The sequence below is a fragment of the Panthera pardus genome, unplaced genomic scaffold, assembly GCF_024362965.1.
Source record: "Panthera pardus isolate Hobbes unplaced genomic scaffold, ASM2436296v1 HiC_scaffold_13, whole genome shotgun sequence".
Classification (NCBI taxonomy): Eukaryota; Metazoa; Chordata; class Mammalia; order Carnivora; family Felidae; genus Panthera; species Panthera pardus.
Window position 1 is genome coordinate 133,544,770 of NW_026526688.1, and position 20,101 is coordinate 133,564,870.

The 20,101-nt window shown below is 39.8% G+C and overlaps 2 protein-coding genes across 4 annotated transcripts in view; both read left to right on the top strand.

The window, feature by feature from the left end:
• Positions 1-20,101, top strand: part of CUNH4orf36 (chromosome unknown C4orf36 homolog) — a 42,398-nt gene that overhangs the window by 13,400 nt on the left and 8,897 nt on the right. Inside the window, exon 5 of one of the 2 annotated variants that reach the window (XR_008421737.1) lies at positions 8,575-8,833. The exons of the other annotated variant lie outside the window; for it this stretch is intronic. The gene's annotated coding sequence lies outside the window, so the exon portion shown is untranslated. Of the gene's footprint in view, positions 1-8,574; positions 8,834-20,101 lie in introns of those variants that run through there. 2 annotated transcript variants of the gene reach the window in all.
• Positions 10,352-20,101, top strand: part of SLC10A6 (solute carrier family 10 member 6) — a 31,028-nt gene continuing 21,278 nt past the window's right edge. For both annotated transcript variants that reach the window (XM_019465089.2, XM_053901401.1), the window contains exon 1: positions 10,352-10,973. In XM_019465089.2, coding sequence (XP_019320634.2) covers positions 10,597-10,973 — 377 coding nt within the window. In that variant the 5' untranslated portion in view covers positions 10,352-10,596. The remainder of the gene's footprint in view (positions 10,974-20,101) is intronic.

Consider the following 20,101-nt stretch of genomic DNA (forward strand, 5'->3'; position numbering starts at 1 on the left):
ATTTTTAAGAGAGAGTGCGCGAGAGTGCACACACACCTGAGCAGGGGAAGGGCAGAGAAAGGGGGGGACAGAGGATCTGAAGCAGGCTCCGCACTGACAGTAGAGAGCCTAAAGTGGGCCTCGAACTCATGAACCATGAGATCATGACCTGAACCAAAGTTGGATGCTTAACCAACTGAGCCACCCCGGTGCCCTGATTAATTTGTGTTTTTGAGAGTTTTATATAAACGGAGTCATACAATATATACTTTTTTTTGGTCTGGCTTCTTTTGCTCAGCATAATTATTTGAGATTCATGCATGTTGCTGTGTATGTGTTCCTTTTTATTGCTGAGTAGCATTCTGTTGCACAGATATCCTACACTTCGTTTATCCATAACATCATACGTTTATCATAACGTATTTGTTGATACGTTTCTAGTTCTTTTTTTTTTCCTGTTTATTTATTTTTGAGAGACAGAGAGAGACAGAGACAGAGAGACAGAGAGACAGAGCATGAGCAGGGGAGAGGGAGAGAGAGACACACAGAATCCGAAGCAGGCTCCAGTCTCTGAGCTGTCAGCACAGAGCCTTACGCGGGGCTCGAACCGACGAACTGTGAGATCATGATCTGAGCTGAGGTCAGACACTTAACCTACTGAGCCACCCAGTGCCGTGGTAAGTTTCTAGTTCTGAGTGCTTACAAATAAAGCTGTTGTGAGCATTGTATGGGCATGTCCTTTCATTTATTTTAAAGTAATAAATCAAGGAGAGGAACAGTTGGTTGCATCATTGTATGGCAAGTACATGTTTAACTCAGCCCATTTTCGGATCCCTATTTTAGTATTGAAGGAATTAGGGGGCTAGGTGAAGGATTAGTAACTTCCCCAAGGTGACATAGCTTTAAAAGAGGTGAAACTGAGATGGAATTCTAGATCCATGTGAATTCAAAATCTAAACTTTTCCAGAAGACTATGCTTGGTCCACCTTTGGCCTGGCTGCCTGTGTGGCCTATCGAAAAAGCAAATATTGGAGAATATGGCTCGTATGAGACAAGTAGGTCCTTTACTAAAATTTGGAATGAGGATGAGGTTAGCTCAGAGGATCTCTATGAAGAGTGATTTTTGCCTCTCCTGCCCCTCAGGGCATTTGGCGATGTCTGTAAACGTTTCTGGCTATCTTAACTGTAGGGTTTCACGAAGGCATCTAATGGGTAAAGTCCAGGGATGCTGCTAAATAGCCTGCAATATACAGGACGTCCCTCACGACAAAGAGATTTCCAGCCCCAAATGTCAAGAGTGTCAAGGCTGAGAGACCCTGATTTAGCTGACTGGTTTAAGTTACTCAGGACACACTGGCAAAACAGAAGGTTGGGTCAAACTGCATGGCTGAGAATCCTGAGGTGGGGTATTTCCCCAAAAGAAATGCAGACCATGACAGGAGGCAAATGAACACAGGGCAGCAATCAACAGATGTCTCCAGTCCTGTGGCTATTTACACTCACTCACACTCTTTTTTCCATATTATAAAACTCACTAATTTCTCAAAATCATATCCACTTACTGCCATAGCCCCAAGTCCAGGGTTTCAGTTGTCTTTAGTCTGGATCTTGCAACCAATGGCCAAATAATACACCATTAACCCTAACATAGTCGGTATAGTGTGATAGAGAGAAAACAGGGTAATATATATAATGAAAAGGTTTGGCCCTTTAGTCTTGCAGATGGTTTTGGGCCACAGACATGAGATTCCTTCTTTGGTATTTGGGGAAGATGGCAGAGGGGTTGCTGAAACTATTCAGACTTCACTGAGCCATCAGCCTGCCATTATGGACCTGAAGATGAAATTCAATTACAATTTTCTTTTGCTTCATTGAGGAAAAAAAGGGGAACAAGACAACAGAGGCATTGATAGGGAAGTTTACAGAGGTTTTCACTGTACCTCAGAACTGATACAACCTATAAGAAGAACCTAGTGATCTTGGTGCAATTTAATTGCACTTATGGGTATAATGTATCAGTCTTAATTGATCCCTAGGGTAGAAAAAGTTGCCAATGTACCAGGAGTCTCAGGCTCTATTTTGGAATTTTCTACCTTCCATTCATGTCTCCTTTCAGTTTCAATCCCTCTCCTTTTCAAATCCTCCACCTCCACTCTAAGGACTTGTTTTGCACTTTGCAACCTTCACAGCCTTGGAATGTAGGTGTAATCTTTTTCAGGGACATCAATTGCAGGTGTCGGGTTTTTTTCTTGCATCAAATTAACTCTCTGTCAAAGCAACGCCTTTCAAGTTCCAGAAGCAGACTTCCTCTCTCATTGTTTTAGAGATTGCTCACCATGTGACTAGTTACTGAGGAATTTAGCCTCCTGCTTTCACCACATATGTAGAACAGGTAAGGTAAGTATAACTGGAACCTAATATACAAACATTTACTGGGTGCACCACCTCCTTCCCCAGGAGCTCTGTTGTATCAAAACACAGGTATTCCCAGGAGAATGAATGTCAGAATTCTAGCACTGCAGTTTAACGATATCGAAATTGCTTTAGGAGCCCCTGGTTGGCTCAGTAGGTTAAGCATCCAACTTTGGCTCAGGTCATGATCTCGTGGTTTGTGAGTTCGAGCCCCACGTTGGGCTCTGTGCTGACAGCTCGGAGCCTGGAGCCTGCTTCGGATTCTGTGTCTCCCTCTTTCTCTGCACTCTCCTGCTCATGCTCTGTCTCTCTCTGTCTCTCAAAAATAAATGTTAAAAAAAATTGCTTTATGTGAATAGTAGAAAAAGCTGACATAATTTCCTTTGAGATAAAAGGAGGGTTATTTCCTAATAATGATCTTCTTTATCATGAAATCACATGACAAATGTGTGTATATATATATATATATATATAAATTATAAAATATATTAATATACATCGATTAAAAATTATATAATATATATATAAAATTCTTTTTCTTTTCCCTTCATGGCTTTTTTAGTATTTGAAAGAAATTTCTAAGCTGTAATAACAAAAGATTTTGAAAACTAAATCAGAAAATTGGAAGCAGGAGGAAAGGAGAATTTATTTTTTGATACTGACATTGTTATTTTTCTGGGTTAGATGCAACAGATGTTATTAATAATAATAACCAACACACTAGCTAGTATTTATTGAGCACTTAAAATGTTCCAGGCATAGTAGCTAGAAAATGTCAGATCAAAAAGCTGGAAGTTTGGACCAGATGCTTACAGTTAATCCCTGGTTTTCCTATGAAATGCTTGAGCTCCACAGCACCCTTTATTTTGAATAATTTTGGCTAGAGTACTAGGTGCATGTCCTCTGGCTTAGCGATGGAGGGTGGAGAAAAAACACTTCTGAGCCTTTCAAGCCGTGGCTTTAGGGTTTAACCTCTGTTGAGAGTATATAAAGAAGGGATAAATGGCCATTTTCATCATTACTGAAAAATGTCTGACTTTCCCTGGTCCCACCCTTCTTTTCTGGCAGTGGCTGGTTTATGTGGTCAAGGATCTGTTTTGCTTATGCATTCTTTTTTTTTGGGGGGGGGCACTATAAAGTAGCTTATAACCCACAGGGAATATTAAGAAATATTCTTTGAATATAGGATCATGAATGTTTGAATTGGGTAGCTCCTTCAAAATGAAAGAGTTATTCAGACATGTAAATTAGGATATTACCCTTTTCAGCATGGATATTATTCTTTCATAATGTCAGTTAACACATATTTACTGTGCACCTGTTGCAGCATCTGATAAGGCACATGAGTTAAGGGTTTAGGAAGGTGACTAATAGTGACCAGTATGTGCAATATAGTTTGAGTGGGAAGAATAATATTTTATACAAGTGGAACTCATGAACTTATGAACTTTAATTATTTCATCTATTTTTCATGTATAGTATGGACCCTAGATTCAACTCTCATGATCTGCCTTAGCATTTATTAGCTTAGCCCATGCAGGTTGTTTAACCTCTAAGTTTCTCTTCACTCATAGGTAAATGAGGGTAATAATAGTATCTCAATGACAGGATTGTTGGGAGGATTAAATGAAATATGTGTAGGGGAGGAAAGACTTTTTTTTTTCTCTCCTCATGTTGGACTCCCCAGCTGGGGCCCTGTAAATCAGACTGAAAAGACAGATTAACAAGAGAAAAACAAGTTTATTAACATGTGCATTGCAAATACACATGGGAGCACTCAGAAATGAGTATCTCAAAGAGGTATTAGAACTTGGGATTTTATAGCATCTTAAAAGAATAATAGAGAAGTGACAAGACAAAGAAAAAGGATTTTGAGCCTGTAGGGATGGCAAATTGTGGGAAGACAAATACTGGGTAACTAATGGTAGATAAGGGCTAGCTAGTTCTAGCAGGGTTTGTGATGTAGATTCTTCTGATGCGGATTTCTCTGGGCTGATGAGGGTCTCTAGTTGTCTCTGGTGTTAACTTCTCTTCTTCCTGGTGGAGAGGGGAAGGGGGATAACTTTACAAATTTCTGTCCTGTTTTTAGGCATATAGAGGGATGGCAGGGAGCTGTTCTGGTATCTGCTTCTTCTCAGTTGCCTTCTGCTTAAAATAATCCTTGTCCAAAGTGGCATATTTTGGAGTGGCACATTCGACTACCCTTTATATATAAGGGATCTATCACAGGACCCGGTACCTAGGGAAGACTCAATAAATGGTAGTTGTTTCTACTGTTATTATCATAGAAAATTAGTATCAGTAATTTGTGGTAATGGCTGACAAATCCCATTAATTTTATTTATTACAACTTGTAGATTTTCTTCTTATAATTCTAGGGTTTCAGCCTATGAAAATTTATGGTTATAATCTTAATAACATTTGATCTGATGAGCTGAGGCCAGAAAAGGGTGTTGGGAAAAGGACCACAAATACTATTATAAATAGCATACCACCTGTGCAGGTAAACAGGCCTTTCCAGTTGGTTCCAGGTGCTTCATTTTCCCTTCTGGTTATTTTATTCTGAAGGTGGAGCAGGTGCTGTTTCAGGCTAAACACTTGGTCAGTCCATTTGTCTGTGTCCTGACTTGGCCCATTAATCCTTCTCACGCCCTTACATTCCATGTTATGCAGGTATCTCTTACCTGGAAGCTTTGGTATTTGTAAGCCTCCCTTATAAAAACCTAAGAACAAAGACAATGATTGAATCATCTCAACAGTCTGGCTCCTCGTGGAGTCACCAGACTGTTATCAACTTTTAGGAGCTGCTTGAAATAACCACAACTTCCTCCATCTCTGTTCCTTTTTCTTCAGCTCCTTTTTTCTTGGTTATAAAACAATAACGCACAGCCATTTCAAAGATATTACATGGTACAAAAAATATAAAGAAGAAAAAAGTCATCCATAATCCTACGTACAGAAGCAATCACTGAAAATTTTGGAGTCAAATTTGGTCTCTTTATGTGTTTATTATTTTAACATGGCTGGGAGCATTATATATCTATACCTATTTTTATTTTCTTTTATTTTTTTGCTTAACCTTCTAACATAAATATTTCTCATTGTCAAAATGTTTACACTTTAAGTAATTGCATAATATATCATTGTATAATAATTTACTTAAATTAGTCTCACTTTGGGAATTTAAATCTCCAGTTTTCTGCTTTTATAAATAATAATGGTATTATAAATAAGAATGTGTTTATAAATAACAATTCTATTATAAATAGAAACATCTGCTGCCAAGTAATTAATAAATTTTTGCCAGTATTACAGCCTATTTTTTTATCTTTTAAGATAAGCACTTTACTTATTATTTTATTATTTTTTTAATGTTTATTTATTTATTTTGAGAGAGGGAGAGTGTGTGAGCAGGGGACGGGCAAAGACAGAGGGAGAGAGACAATCTCAAGCAGGTTCCATGCTGCCAGCACAGAGCCCAATGCAAGGCTGGATCCCACGTACTGTGAGATTATGACCTGCAGCTGAAACCAAGAGTTAGATGCCCAATCAACTGAGCCACCCAGGTGTCCTTATTTTTTATTAAATAATTATTTAATCAATTAATTTATTTATTGAGCGTGTGGGGGAAGGGCAGAGAGAGAGGGAGAGAAAGAATACCAAGCAGGCTCCATGCAGTCAGTGCAGAACCCCATGTGGGGCTCGAACTCATTAACCATGAAATCATGACCTGAGCTGAAATCAAGAGTAGGATGCTCAACTGACTGAGCCACCCAGGCACCCCTATTTATTTTTTATTTTGTAGAGAGTGCATGAGGAGGAGAGAGGGGCAGAGAGAGAGAGACCAAGAGAGAAAGAGAATCCCAAGCAGGCTCCATGCTCAGCATAGGACCTGACACAGGGCTTGATCCCATGACCCCAGGGATCATGACCTGAGTTGAAATCAAGAGTCAGATGCTCAATGACTGAGCCACCCAGGCACATCACCGCTTATTTATTAAGACAGCTTTTTAGACTTACAGAGACAAAGGCTATTTAGTACATAATGCGAGACTTTTTCCTGAAAGATTATATGAATTTTCAATCCTACTTGCAGTATATGAGAATGTACTTTCACTCAACTCTTATCAACAAGGTCATTCACCTTAAAATTGTTTTCTTAGTGATAGGCAACACATAGTATCTTATTTTAATGTACTTAAAAAAGTTATTTGTGATATTGATATCTATGGTTGTTGACTATTGTTTTGTGAATTTTCTGTTCAAATACCCACCTGTTTTTTTCTGCAGTGTGATAGCATTTTTATTTTTGAGGTTTGGTTTCTAAAAAAATATATAGAATTAGGTTTTTTACCTTGTGTCATATAACAGTGTATTTTTTTTTGCTGCCAATTTCTTTTTAATTTTGGATTAAATAATTAATTTGGATTAAGTTAGTAATAAATAATTTAGATCAAAAACATAATTTCCTTTTGTTTTGGATATATCACATGAGTTTACCTAAACTCTTGGAACCTATAGGATTTTTCCCCCCTTAAAAAAAAAAAGCTCTAGGGGCACCTGGGTGTCTCAGTCGTTTAAGCATCTGACTTTGGCTCAGGTTATGATCTCACAGCTTGTGAGTTGGAGCCCTGCATGGGGCTCTGTGCTGACAGCTCAGAGCCTGGAGCCTGCTTCAGATTTTGTGTTTCCCTCTCTCTCTGCCCTTCCCCCATTCACATTCTGTCTGTCTGTCTCTCTCTCTCTCAAGAATAAACATTTAAAAGAAAAAGCTCTATTGCCCAACACGGGGCTTGAACTCACAACCCCAAGATCAAGAGTCAAATGCTCTGCCAACTGAGCCAACTAGGTGCCCTGGAACCTGTAGGATTTTTTATGTCCTTCAAGCATCTAGAAGTTTCTCCTTGTACTAATTTTCAGAGTTCGGTAAACAGTTCCTCAGCCACATTTAATTACCTTTCTTTTTGGCACTTTCCTTTAGCCTTTACATTCCCGGACAGAAAAGTCTGAGCTTTTCAGCTGGTTTTCCTGAAGAATATCTTTCACCTCTAACTCTATTTGCAGAGAATAGAAATGCATGAAATATTTCCTGTGATTTGTACAACTGGATCTCAAAATTAAGATGCATATATTTTACACATAGTCAGATGCATTTTAAGTTTGTGAGCATATGAAACAAATTTAGAGATTAGGGATTAGTTGGTTTGTTTCTCCATCTTTATGCCAAATTGTGGTGTTTTATCCCTGAACTATGTTTAACTGATTGTCAGTCTTTTCAGAATGATCATGCTATCAACTACTTTCATTGCTTCCCATCAATGTGTTTCAGGGAAATGAGGACAAGCTAAGGATTAGACTAGGATTTAAATTCTACTGTTACAATTTACTTGTCTAATAACCTTTGACAAATTATATGACCCTAGTAGGCCTTTGTTTTCTTATCTGTGAAGTGGAAATGATAGTAGTTACCTCTTATTTTTTTTTTTAATGTTTATTTATTCTTGAGACAGAGACAGAGCATGAACAGGGGAGGGGCAGAGAGAGAGGGAGACACAGAATCTGAAACAGGCTCCAAGTTCTGAGCTGTGAGCACAGAGCCTGATGCGGGGCTCCAACCCACGATCTGTGAGATCATGACCTGAGCCGAAACTGGACGCTTAACCGACTGAGCCACCCAGGCGCCCCCCCTTTTTTTTTTTAATTTTTATTTTTTTAATATAGTAGTTACCTCTTAGAACAGATGTAAAGATTGAATGGGATTTCATGAACTACCTCACTCACTAGCTTAGGGTATAAATTTGGTCATGCCTTTTAAAAATTTCTAGTCACTTGAATCCCTACATGCCAATAAATTTAGAATCCCCTATTTAAAAATCTCCTTTTAGATATTGACAAGAACTCCAGGTGCTTACTCTTTCAAAGGAGTCTCCTCCTTTGGGAGACAAATTGGGAAAAGCCTGGCATTCATTGATAGGCCCTGGTTTTAGCTACTGCTGTTTTGTTGGGACCTTTTGAATGAACTGGTTCCACCCAATTCATGGCTCTTACCCATTGCCACCACGCCCCTTTTAGTCCAGATCCTTGCATACAGCATGGTGGTGCTGAACTTGGCCTCTCAAGGTTACTTCTTTTCAGGTTATATCTACATACTCAAACATTGTGTCCTGTATCATCCTGTGACAGCTGTACCAGGGTGACTTGATCCAGAGGAAATCGTTACCAGTCCAGACACCCCTTGCTTTCATGGTGGGCAGTTGGACTTTAGTATCTTTTCCTAAGAGTGGACCTCAGTTGGAACCATCCTAATTCATTTGAGAGATTCTGATAACACTGCATTTCAAAAAGTAAGTGTCCAAGGTCACCTTCCAATTTAGAAGTTTCCTAATATCCACTATGAAAACATAACCCCCTTCTCCCCAGCTCTCAGGGCTAAGTACCAACCAAATCACAAAAGTTCCTATCACATTGTCCTTGATGTTGAGTGGCTTATTAAACTCAAATTTGTATAATTAAGAAGGGCCATTTGATTGATTCCAGGAACAAAGAAGATGTACCGAAAGCCCTTTTGACATTACCCAGACAGAAATAATGTGATACCTTCTCTCACTAAAGCAAAAAAAAAAAAAAAAAAAAAAAAAAAAGTTCTGGTTTACCAGGCACACACATATGTGTAAAGCACCTAGCATGTCATGTTACATAGTAGTGCTCAGAAATGTTTGTTGTCTCCCTCCTCCATTCTTCTTCAGCTTGACCGCATCTCTGCTTTCCAGAGACCTAACCCAATTCCTAAGTGTCCATTTCTCTGCCTAGCTCTGCATCAGTCAGCACAGGTGGTTCTGGGTTGTCTTCTGGCAGGCTTACCAAGCTTGGTGTAAATGTAGGCTTATTCTTGGGCAGGAATCAAGAGTTGGTGGCAGCAGGCCCTCGTGCCGACTTCGGATGGCCTCCAGCAAGGTTTTAACTTCAGAGCTGCTTTTAAGGTATCTTTGCCTGAGCCAGTTTATACTTTCTTCGAATAGTTAGATTTTATTTTTGAATTTGTATTTAACTTGTATTTTTATGTAGTAAACAGGCTCAGAGCATTTTGTCATGGAAAATACTTTGCTAGTCCAAAAATAAACAATGCATAGCTAATACACCTCTTAAGACAGGTAGAGGTGTTTTACAAAGTGTGCCTTGTTGCCAACCTTTGCCACATAAATAAACTTTCTGCTTTCTGTGAGAAAGGGTGTGGCATCTGCTCTTTTGTAGGTTTAGTTTCATGGAACCATATTTTCCTGTCTGGTTTTGCCAATGAAATGTGCATCTGTGTGGTTAAGAAACACAGAAGGGCCCCTGGGCCATTGCGGTCAGAAACTGGCCTCAGACTTTGTCTCCAGCCTTCATGACAAACTCTTAACTACATTCTTTTGCAGAATTCCCAGACCTCACCACGAGGGCCAGGGGTGTGGCATCTGAAAGCCGACTCTGTTCTCCAAAGGAAAGTGACAGCTTCCTTGAATTATTTTGGGTACAGAATTTTTCCACATTTGATGAAACAAATCAGGTGCTTAGTACCATATTATTCTTACAGGTGTTTAATTATTGGCTTTAGAGACAAATTCTAGTAGAAATAGAAAGAAGAGAAACTGAAACTAATTCTGAAGCACTCCTGAAAATATCCTTAGTCCCTCTCGACATTTCATAACTGATCTTTCGCTTTAATATTTTCGATAGAGTTTTTTTGCTAATGCTATGGGGAGTGGCTTTTGGCTTAGTGCCTTTGTTTTTTCCAGTTAGATTTCCCCTCTGCAAAACATTACATCCTGGTTCTTTGAAATCCCATTGAATTTGGAGAAATTATGTCTTGGCATTCAACCTATTTTCTTGGAACATAGCGTGATGCTGACGACACAGCCCAGTCACTCCACTTGACAATAAATTTGCTTGTCTCATTTCGCTTGAATATTCAGTGGTGAGTAAGAACAGAAGTGGAAAGCCTTACTTACCAGTTTATTATATGTTTCATGCCCATGATAATTACTTTTATAATGCCACTCATGAATACATTGATCAGATTAGGATGAATCACCTGGCTGGCCAATAGCTATTGGAATGACTCTCCATGCATGACTTGGTTGTGTTATTACAAAACGTGGAAGAATAGACCTGCCTAGCTGTTGCAGCAGATGTTCATTTGTCATGCTGTCTTAAGGAGATGAAGAGATGAGAGCAAACTGTTCCAGCAGCTCAGCCTGCCCTGCTAACAGTTCGGAGGAGGAGTTGCCCGTGGGACCGGAGGTACATGGGAACCTGGAACTTGTTTTCACAGTGGTGTCGGCTGTGATGATGGCCCTGCTCATGTTCTCCTTGGGATGCTCTGTGGAGTTCCGGAAGCTATGGTCGCACATCAGGAGACCCTGGGGCATTGCTGTAGGACTGCTCTGCCAGTTTGGCCTCATGCCTCTTACGGCCTATCTCCTGGCCATCAGCTTCTCTCTGAAGCCAGCCCAAGCCGTTGCTGTTCTCGTCATGGGGTGCTGCCCAGGGGGAACCATCTCAAACATTTTCACCTTCTGGGTCGATGGAGATATGGATCTCAGGTAAGTTACACTAGGGAAACCCAGAAGCCCGCCCCTGATAGCACTGAAACGTTCATGTTCAAAACCCTGCCAATCTTTAGGTAGAGATTATGGAGTTCAGTCCTGCAAGGAGTTTCCTTTCTGAGCTTAAGATGTACTTTGTTGTGATCGTCTTCTGTTTCACTGGCAACTGTTTCTCTGAGTAGTGGGGTTGGTTCATATGTCATAGGAGAAGCAGGTCTCCGCCTCACCCTGTGGCCCTTCCTAGGCATGAACTCATTCTCACCCACACTGGTAGCTTCCACAATCCTGGCTCACAGTCTCCCAAGATGTAGGCCGAGAATCCCAGGAAGCTAACGATGGGTTTGTTTGGTAGCTGGAGTGGTGGTGGTAGTAGTGGCGGCAGAACCAGAATGGGACCCTCCATGCTCTCATCAGGTGTTACATTTGAGTCTACTTTAAGAAACAAGTCTTTAGGGGGACTGGATAAAGGAGCTTTAAGGGTATATGATAGACATATCTGTTTTAAGTGCAGGGGGATGGCCTAATGAGTTGACTTGGAGAGCAACATACAGAGTTTTAGGACTAAGAATGTTATCTTTTTTTTTTTAATGTTTATTTATTTTGAGAGAGAGAGAAAGAGAGAGAGAGAACTAGTGTGCATGCCTGAGTGGGGGAGGGGCATAGAGAGAGGGAGAGAGCGAGAATCCCAAGCAGGGTTCACACTCAGCACAGAGCCTTACGTGAGGCTTGAACCCACTGCTGTGAGATCATGACCTGAGCTGAAATCAAGAGTTGGATGCTTAACTGACTGAGCCACCCAGGTGTCCCTAAAAATGTTCTTTCTTGTTGCTTTGCAGACTAAACATTCATCACTAGAATCTAATTCCTTTCATGTAAGTCAGGGACCTTATTTCCAATTATGGTGTAAATAAATGTCCTTGGGAGACATTAGGCTTTATCATCGATTTACACTTTAATGAGGATGAATTAATCACATATCTTTGGGAGTACATGTTTTGGTGCTGAAAAAGAGCATTTGAAGAAAGAGTAGAGAAGTCACAATCAGAAAGATAAAAGCAAAAACAAACAAACAAACAAAAAAACAAAAAAAACCCCAGTGGTGTTTCTAGATTCTTTGCTTCCTTATTAACAAACTGTTTCACCTCCTGCCCAGGGGAAGAATGACTTATAAATGTAAATCTTTGTTCAATGTGTGTGCCATTTAGTTGAGATTTATTATGCGATTCACGGAATGAATCAGAGGTGCTGATGGTGCTGGGAGTTCACTTTAGTGAATCAGCTGCAGCTCTGGGTTTCTAGTTCCCTGCATGTGTTGAATGCTTAGCACATGAACATATTTCACCTGTAAATGTTAAGGGGCTCATGCCATGCAGAGGAATTAATCTTCATATGGTAATGTTTTTAGTTACCTACTTACCAGGGACTTGAAAAGAATCACGAATTCAAAACAATGCATTAATTTGCATTGTGGTTTCAAATTCAATAAACTTGATCATTAATGTAATAATTGGAAGATGATAAATATTCTTTCCACAGAGTCTACCTATCAGCGATAAATGCGGGACCTATCTGCTTTTGGAAAGAGAAAGGAAATGTTACTTATTGAATTTGTTGAGGGGCATGAGGTAGATGCTTTCATGTACTCTCTCTTCTTTCTTGGTTCCCATAATAACCTTGTAAGTGACCTTTTATTTTTCTGAATGTTACAGCTGAGAAAATTGTGACTCAGATTGGCTAAGGAGGTTGCCAAGTGCTGCAGCCGAGCATAGAAGAAGGCAGATTTGAAGTCACATCTGTTTCTCATCAGTCTGCCATTTAGGCACATTCTTCCATGAATTTATTAACACAACTCGGTCTTCTGTTCTGAGTAGGAGCATAAATCTTAAACCAGTGTTCTCAAACACTTCTGCTCTGGGAAAGAGAACATTTATTAACTTCATCTTTTCTTAGCCAACATTATAATAAAAGCACTAGTGAGTAGGAAGTCTATAAAAGATAAAACTCATTTTGCTTCCCTTTGCCAACTCTATACCTAATTAGCTTTTCATTTAGTCAAATTATTTAACCTATAAGCCTCCTCCCCATTTCTAAAATGGGGTTAAAATTACCTGTTCCCCACATGACTATATTTTAAGGAGGAAATATACATGCAGGATGCCAGGTACATGCAGTAATTATTAACTATCCCCCCCACCCTTGCCTTTTAAATTGATTCTGAGTCTCACAAACAAAACAAAAAATAAGCAAAATACAACCTGTAAGAAATGAAATTTTAGAATGGTGACTAAATATTACATTTTCAAAAGCTTATAGATATGAGAATAAAATCTTAACTCTCAATAAAAATTGCAAGTCGGAGAAAATTCAGTATTATTGAGTGAAACGATATTGAAGTTCACTACATTTCTTCCCACTTGATTACCAACAAAAATAACTTCTAGGCCAAAAAAATAAAAATAAAGGAGACAGTGCTTGATTGGAATTCTGTTTTCATGCTGGATAAAATTCATGAAGAATTATAACAATAACTTTATTTCACAAATGAGGAAATTGCGGTTTAGCTCTCTGCAGATCTCACATATTTCTCATGCCTTAATTCTGTGCTTCATTCAATCTACCTGTAGTTCTCATGTGTTTGTTCACCCCAAGCAGGGCATTTCAGAATCAACACGTATGAGCCAGTTTCTGCATTCTGTGTATCTGAAGATAATGCTGATCATTGTCCCAGGCATCTGGGCTCAGCATCTAAGCAGTCCCCTGTGGCTCTTTTCAGTCTTCACCTCATTCACTCAATCCGATGTCTAGACCTGTCGCCCATCCTCTTGCTTGTTACTCACAGCCAGTTCTTCCTATTTATCTCCAAGGCCATTTCCTCAGGGCAGGCCCTCATACTTTCTTTCTTGGCCAATGAAAGTATCTTCACAGTATTCTCTCCACCATGGTTTTGTAGTAAGTGGATGAGGCTGGCTCTGGGGTCAGACTATTTATATTTAAATCCTGACTTGGGACCTCTTTCCTGTAGCTGGAAATCCTAACACTTCCCTATGGTATTGTAAAGGGAAAATGAACATGTTAGGCATTTAAAGGCTTCTCAGAATCTAGTAACTTAGGTAGCAACTAAGCCAGGTCTACCCTACTTCTTTGGGTTTATTTCCCAATAAGCACAATGGTCTATAGTCGAAATGGACTATTCACTATTCTCTGAATATACCCCGCACTTTCCCACCTTTCCTTTGCCCGTGTTGTTCCCACAGCCTGAAAAGCCAATTCTGTCCCTTCTAGTCATAACATTATCCTTCATTGTAATTGTGCTAGAAAGCTACTGGCTGGTATGTATGGGGAATCTAAAAAATTATCCTATTCCTTGACTGAGCTCAGCAAACCTTGGCTGGGTTCTTCTACATGTCTGGGGACTAGATAAATGTAGATTGGTCTTGGATGGCCTCATCTGGGACAGCTGGGCTCTCTTCCACATGGTCTCTCATCTCCTGCAGGTTAGCTTAGACCCAATCATATGTCAGAGGCAGGGTTCTGAAAAAGAGGAAGCATATAAGGTCTCTTGATGTCTGGGCTGGAAACCAGTTCATCATTACTTTCCACCACATTCCATTGGCCATTTCCAGATTCAAGGAATGGAGAAGTAGATTCTGCCTCTTGAAGGATGAGCTGCAAAGTCACACTGCAGAGGGCATGGCTAAGAATGGGGTGAAGAATTGGGGACATATTTGCAATCTACTGTCCTAAAGATGGACAGTATTCTTGCCTTTGAGGGTAGGACATGAAAACTAAGATCTAGCATTACAGAGTAGTAGTAAAGTCTACTCTGGAGCCAGGAAGTAGAACTGTCACTTGCTAACTGTCATGTTGGCGGATTATATAAGTTCTTTATGCTTCAGTTTCCTCACTTCTACAATAGGGGGAAGCATAATCTACCTCATGGATTGTTGTGAAGGTTGAATGAATTAATATATATAAAGTACTTAGAATCTCACCAGGCACAAAATACTGCATGAGTTATTATATGAGGCAGATAAAAGAGAACTGTGTCAGGGTCTGTGTTTTAGTCTCTGCCCAAGGAGCTGTGTGACTTTGAGCAATTTACCTCTCTGGACCTCAGTTTCCTCTTTTGTAAAGTCAATGGGTTAGACTCTCTGAGGTCCTTTTTAAAGAGTATACAGTACATAAAAATCTACCATTTTAACCATTTTTAAGTGTGCAGTTCAGTGGCCTTAGTACACTGTTGTACAGTCACTAACACCCATCCCCGTATCGTTTTCATCTTCCCAAATTGAAACTCTGTACCCACTAAACAATAACTCTCCTTTCCCTTCGGACCTGTCAACCACCATTCGGTCTCTGTGAATTTGACTAAGTATCTCGTACAAGTGAAATCATAAAACTTTTGTCCTTTTGTATCTGGGTTACTTCACTTAGTATAATGTCTTCAGAGTGCATCCATGTTGTATCACATGTCAGAATTTTCTTTCTTTTTTAAGGCTGTATATCATACGTATATAGCGCATGTAGTCATCCATTCATCTGTTGATGGACACATCCGTCATTTCCATCTTTTGGCTGTCGTGAATAATGCTGCTGTGCGTGCAATGCGTGCAAATCTGTCAGAGTCCCTGCATTCAATTCTTTTGGGTATAAACCAGAAGTGGATCTGAGGTCTTTTTAAGTATTTTGTACAACAGGAAAAGATAAGCAAGTTATAAGGTCTCTGTGTCCCCCTCCCTCCACCCCAGTTTTTAATGTTTCTCCTTAAACTATTTGACAGAGATGGCTTCCCAATCTGTCCCCATAGCATCAAGTATGCAATTCTTATCATCTGTAGGAGGGCGTTTTAATAGCTGATCTCCTAATCCGCCTCACCCACTAGGTCTGTAATCTCCTTGAGGGTTTCTTCAGCTTTGCATACTCAGTGCCAGCCTGATGGTGGTAGGCGCTCCACCGACATTGAGTGAATGACTGAAGGAAAGTTTCTAATTGCCTGTGTGTGTTATAAAAACCCCGCTTGAAATGCAATCAGTTTATTGGTGCAACTCAGGACAGCTGCCACAGTCTTTAGTTTGACAACTTTTGATATACAAGGTCCATACTTACCTGAGGATGTAGTTGTGTCGTGAACTGCAGAGAAAGGATTCTGACCGAGGGTGGTGGTGGAGCCTGAGGGCTTCAGTGGCCAATTTGGACCTTTGACCTTTAAAGTAGCTCTTGGTCCTTTAGCAGACATCTGGCAAATAGAACTTCAGATTCTTCAGGTCAGTCTGACATGGCCCGGTGGAGAGCCAGAGATCATCTTAAGAGACAGAACTTAGATTGAATCCATGTGACTTCATGCAAGTTTTGGTAACTCTCTGTACCTTAGTTTCCTTGCCTATGAAATGGAAACACTATGGGGTGCCTGGGTGGTTCAGTTGGTTAAGCGTCTGACTTCAGCTCAGGTCATGATCTCCTAGGTCGTAGGGGTGAGCCCCACATCAGGCTCTGTGCTGACAGCTTGGAACCTGGAGCCTGCCTCAGATTCTGTGTCTCTTTCTTTCTCTGCCCTTCCCTTGCTCGTGCTCTGTCTATGTCTGTCTGTCTGTCTCTCTCAAAAATGAGTAAAACATTTAAAAAAATTAAAAAAAAACACTACAATAACATATATGGTTATTGTATAGATGAAAAGATAAAATATATCTAAAAGCATGACGCTTAGTAGGCAGTGTTGAATAAATGCTAGTTATTGTTTTTTTAATTTTTTTTTAATGTTTATTTGTGTGTGTGAGAGAGAGAGAGAGACGGTGTGAGCGGGGAAGGGGCAGAGAGTGAGAGACACAGAATCGGAAGCAGGCTCCAGGCTCTGAGCTGTTAGCACAGAGCCAGACACAGGGCTCAAACTCCCAAACTGCGAGATCATGACCTGAGCTGAAGTCGGACGCCTTACCAACTGAGCCACCCAGGCGCCCCAATAAATGCTAGTTATTGTTATTGAGAAGCAGCAGACAGGAGTAACATTTATATCTGGGAATGGAAAACCTGGCCTTTAACTCTTCCGGGACTGGCTCTGTTCACCTGATATGATAGCATACCCCATGTCTGTCTGCTTAGCCAGATGGTTTTTACTTTTGTTTCTAGTGGAGAAGCAAGTGTGTGTTGTCATAGTTTTGAGTGTCAGAGTTCCTAATTTTATTAGTTTGATACTAAAAGAGCATTTGAATAATTTAAACCCAATGGCAAAATGGTATACTTACACACATTGCATTTTAATATAATGTGTATATAGATAATCTACTTATTTTAAGAGAGGTGCAGGATTTACCTGTTTGTCCAGACTTGCTGAGGCAGTCTCATGATTTTCTGTAATAGTTTGGGGATGATGATGCCATTCTTCTCAGTGCAAGTGGAATCTTGTTTTATTGAAGTCAGCCTTGGCCAACAATTTTCCTATATGTGAACAGCCAAGAGACCCAGTTAGCTACATCCTCCATTTATGCCACACTGGAATTTCATGGCAATAAAACCAAAGGTGTGACTTTGCACTGCACTCACACACATTCACTGTTTACAGTTCTGCGGGTGTTTGTAACAGCTGGCAGAGCACCATCTGCCAAACACCACGGGTTTGGACAGTCATGTAAAGGATGGAAGCAGAAACCTATGTAATTGAGGATATAGAATCAGTCTGCTAGAAATCTCACATTTGCTTCCCACAGTCATGAATCTTACCTTTCTGCTGTTTGTGCCAAAGCAACTCAGTGGAAACATGCTGTGCAATTTCTCCAGAAGTTCAAGATCAGAGTGATGTAATATGGAATTTCTCCCAGGACTTAGTATGAAGAGTCAAGGAATGTAGCATTATTGTAGGCTAAGAGTTGGGAAACGCTTCCCAAACACCTTCTTTGTGGACAGGGGTTTGAGAACTGTGGCAAACTGCTTTTCTTCCTTTACCTGTTCCTCTAGTTAGGAAGAAGTCTTTGCTCAAAGTAAACATTCTTTTTTTTTTTTTAGTTGTTTTTGAGAAAGAGAGAGAAGTGGGGGGAGGGAGGGAGAAAACCAGTGGGGGAGAGGCAGAGAGAGAGGGGAACAGAGGATCTGAAGCAAGCTCTGTGCTGACAGCAGAGAGCCTGATGTGGGGCTCTAACTCACGGCCCATGAGATCATGAGCTGAACCAAAATCAAGAGTCTGACTCTTAACCGACTGAGCCACCCAGGCGCCCCAAAGTAAACATTCTTAATAGGATAGATTACTTTAATTAATTTATTTTTTTGAAGATTTTAAAAATATTTATTTTAGAGAGAGAGAGAAAAAACATGAGCAGGGGAGGGGCAGAGTGGACAGAGGATCTGGAGTGGGCTCTGTGCTGACGGCAGAGGGTCTGATGGGGGCTCGAACTCACACACCGTGAGATCATAACCTGAGCCGAAGTCAGAAGCTTAACCGACTGAACCACCCAGGTGCCCCAGGATAAAATAATTTTAAACTTCATAAAGAATAACATATGTACAAGAACTGCTATGACAAGTTTGAAAAAAACTTATGTGGAAGTATTTGCTCTACCACATGTGAAAACTCACTCTGAAAACACTGTGTTTAAAAGTCTAGTATTTGATTAGAGTACATTTTGAGTACATTTTGACATGTAACACATAATGAAGTTGGGACTTCAATTTAGTGGAAAATTATTTAGTGAATTAGATTAACACACTTGCCCCTCTTTATAGAAGACAATAGATTAGCCTCTGATCTTCTACCATATAAATTATAAATTTTAGATGAGCTAAAAATATAAATACAAAATATCAACCTAAAAAGAAGTAAAAAGTGGGGACGACATTCAAATACTCTCAGGAGAGGAGATCTTTAACAAGACAAGAAACTCAGAAACCATTAAAAAAGGGACACATGTGGGGGCGTCTGGGTGGCTCAGTTGGTTGAGCATCCGACTTCGGCTCAGGTCATGATCTCACAGTCCATGAGTTCCAGCCCAGAGCCTGGAGCCTGCTTCCGATTCTGTGTCTCCCTCTCTCTCTGCCCCTCCCCCGCTCATGCTGTTTCTCTCTCTCTCTCTGTCAAAAATAAAAATAAAACATTAAAAAAAATGGACACATGAGAATATCTCAGTGTTCATTATTTATTATGGCAAAATCCGTCAGTGTAGTCAAAACCATGCAATAAGCTCGCTGAAGCTATTTGATTACGCATGATCATACATAGTCTAATTTTAAAGGAGCTCCTACAAGTAAAGAAGAAAAAGTCAGACAAGCAAGGCTGCTTGGGAGAGGACATCCAAAAGGTCAGGGACTATGACAGAAAGCACAAGCACATAGACAGTATAACAAGCTATCAGTGAGATGCATTTTTCAATGTTCTCATGAGAATTAAAAGGGATTGATCATATTCAGTGTGGGAAAGATTGTGAAATGTAACAATCTTTTTGTGAAATAATATGGCAGTATCTATTAAAAGTAAAAAACAAACCTTTGATAAAACAATTCCACTTTGAGGAATCTACAGAAATAAAAGAATTATTTCAAGGGAAATACATACAAGAATGTTTATCATCACTTTGTTTATAATGGAAAAACACTCAAAGCAATTTATTCATCATTAATGAAGTGATTGAAGAAATTATGACATATTTAGATCATGGTGTACTCTTCATTCTTTAAGCAAATGAGTTTAAGCTTCATGTATTGTCCTGAAGGGATACCTATGATTAAGTGGATTAAAAAAAGCAACAAGCTACAGAGTAAGGTATATTGTGTGATTGCTTCAAAGAGAAACAAAGAAAAAGCCTCTATTCATTGAATAAGCAGCAATAAAATAGGATTGCATAAAAGAAAATCTTAGAAGACTAAAAAGAAAATAGAAGATTAAAAGAAATAAGAGGAGAAGGGAAATTATAATCACTTGTGAGTTACCTAAGTCTGGATTTCTGAAAAGGACTCCAATCAGCTAAATATTTGCTCCTCAAAATGTTTTTCACATTTGAACTTGGGAAAGCATGGTTTTAGTTATCTCTTAATTGAAAATTTCTGTTCCTGGATTACGGTTGGGATGTTTACCATTGCAATTCAGTGTAAAGGGATCATTTCACTAAGATTTGCAACGTTCACTTGCAGATATGTGACATATG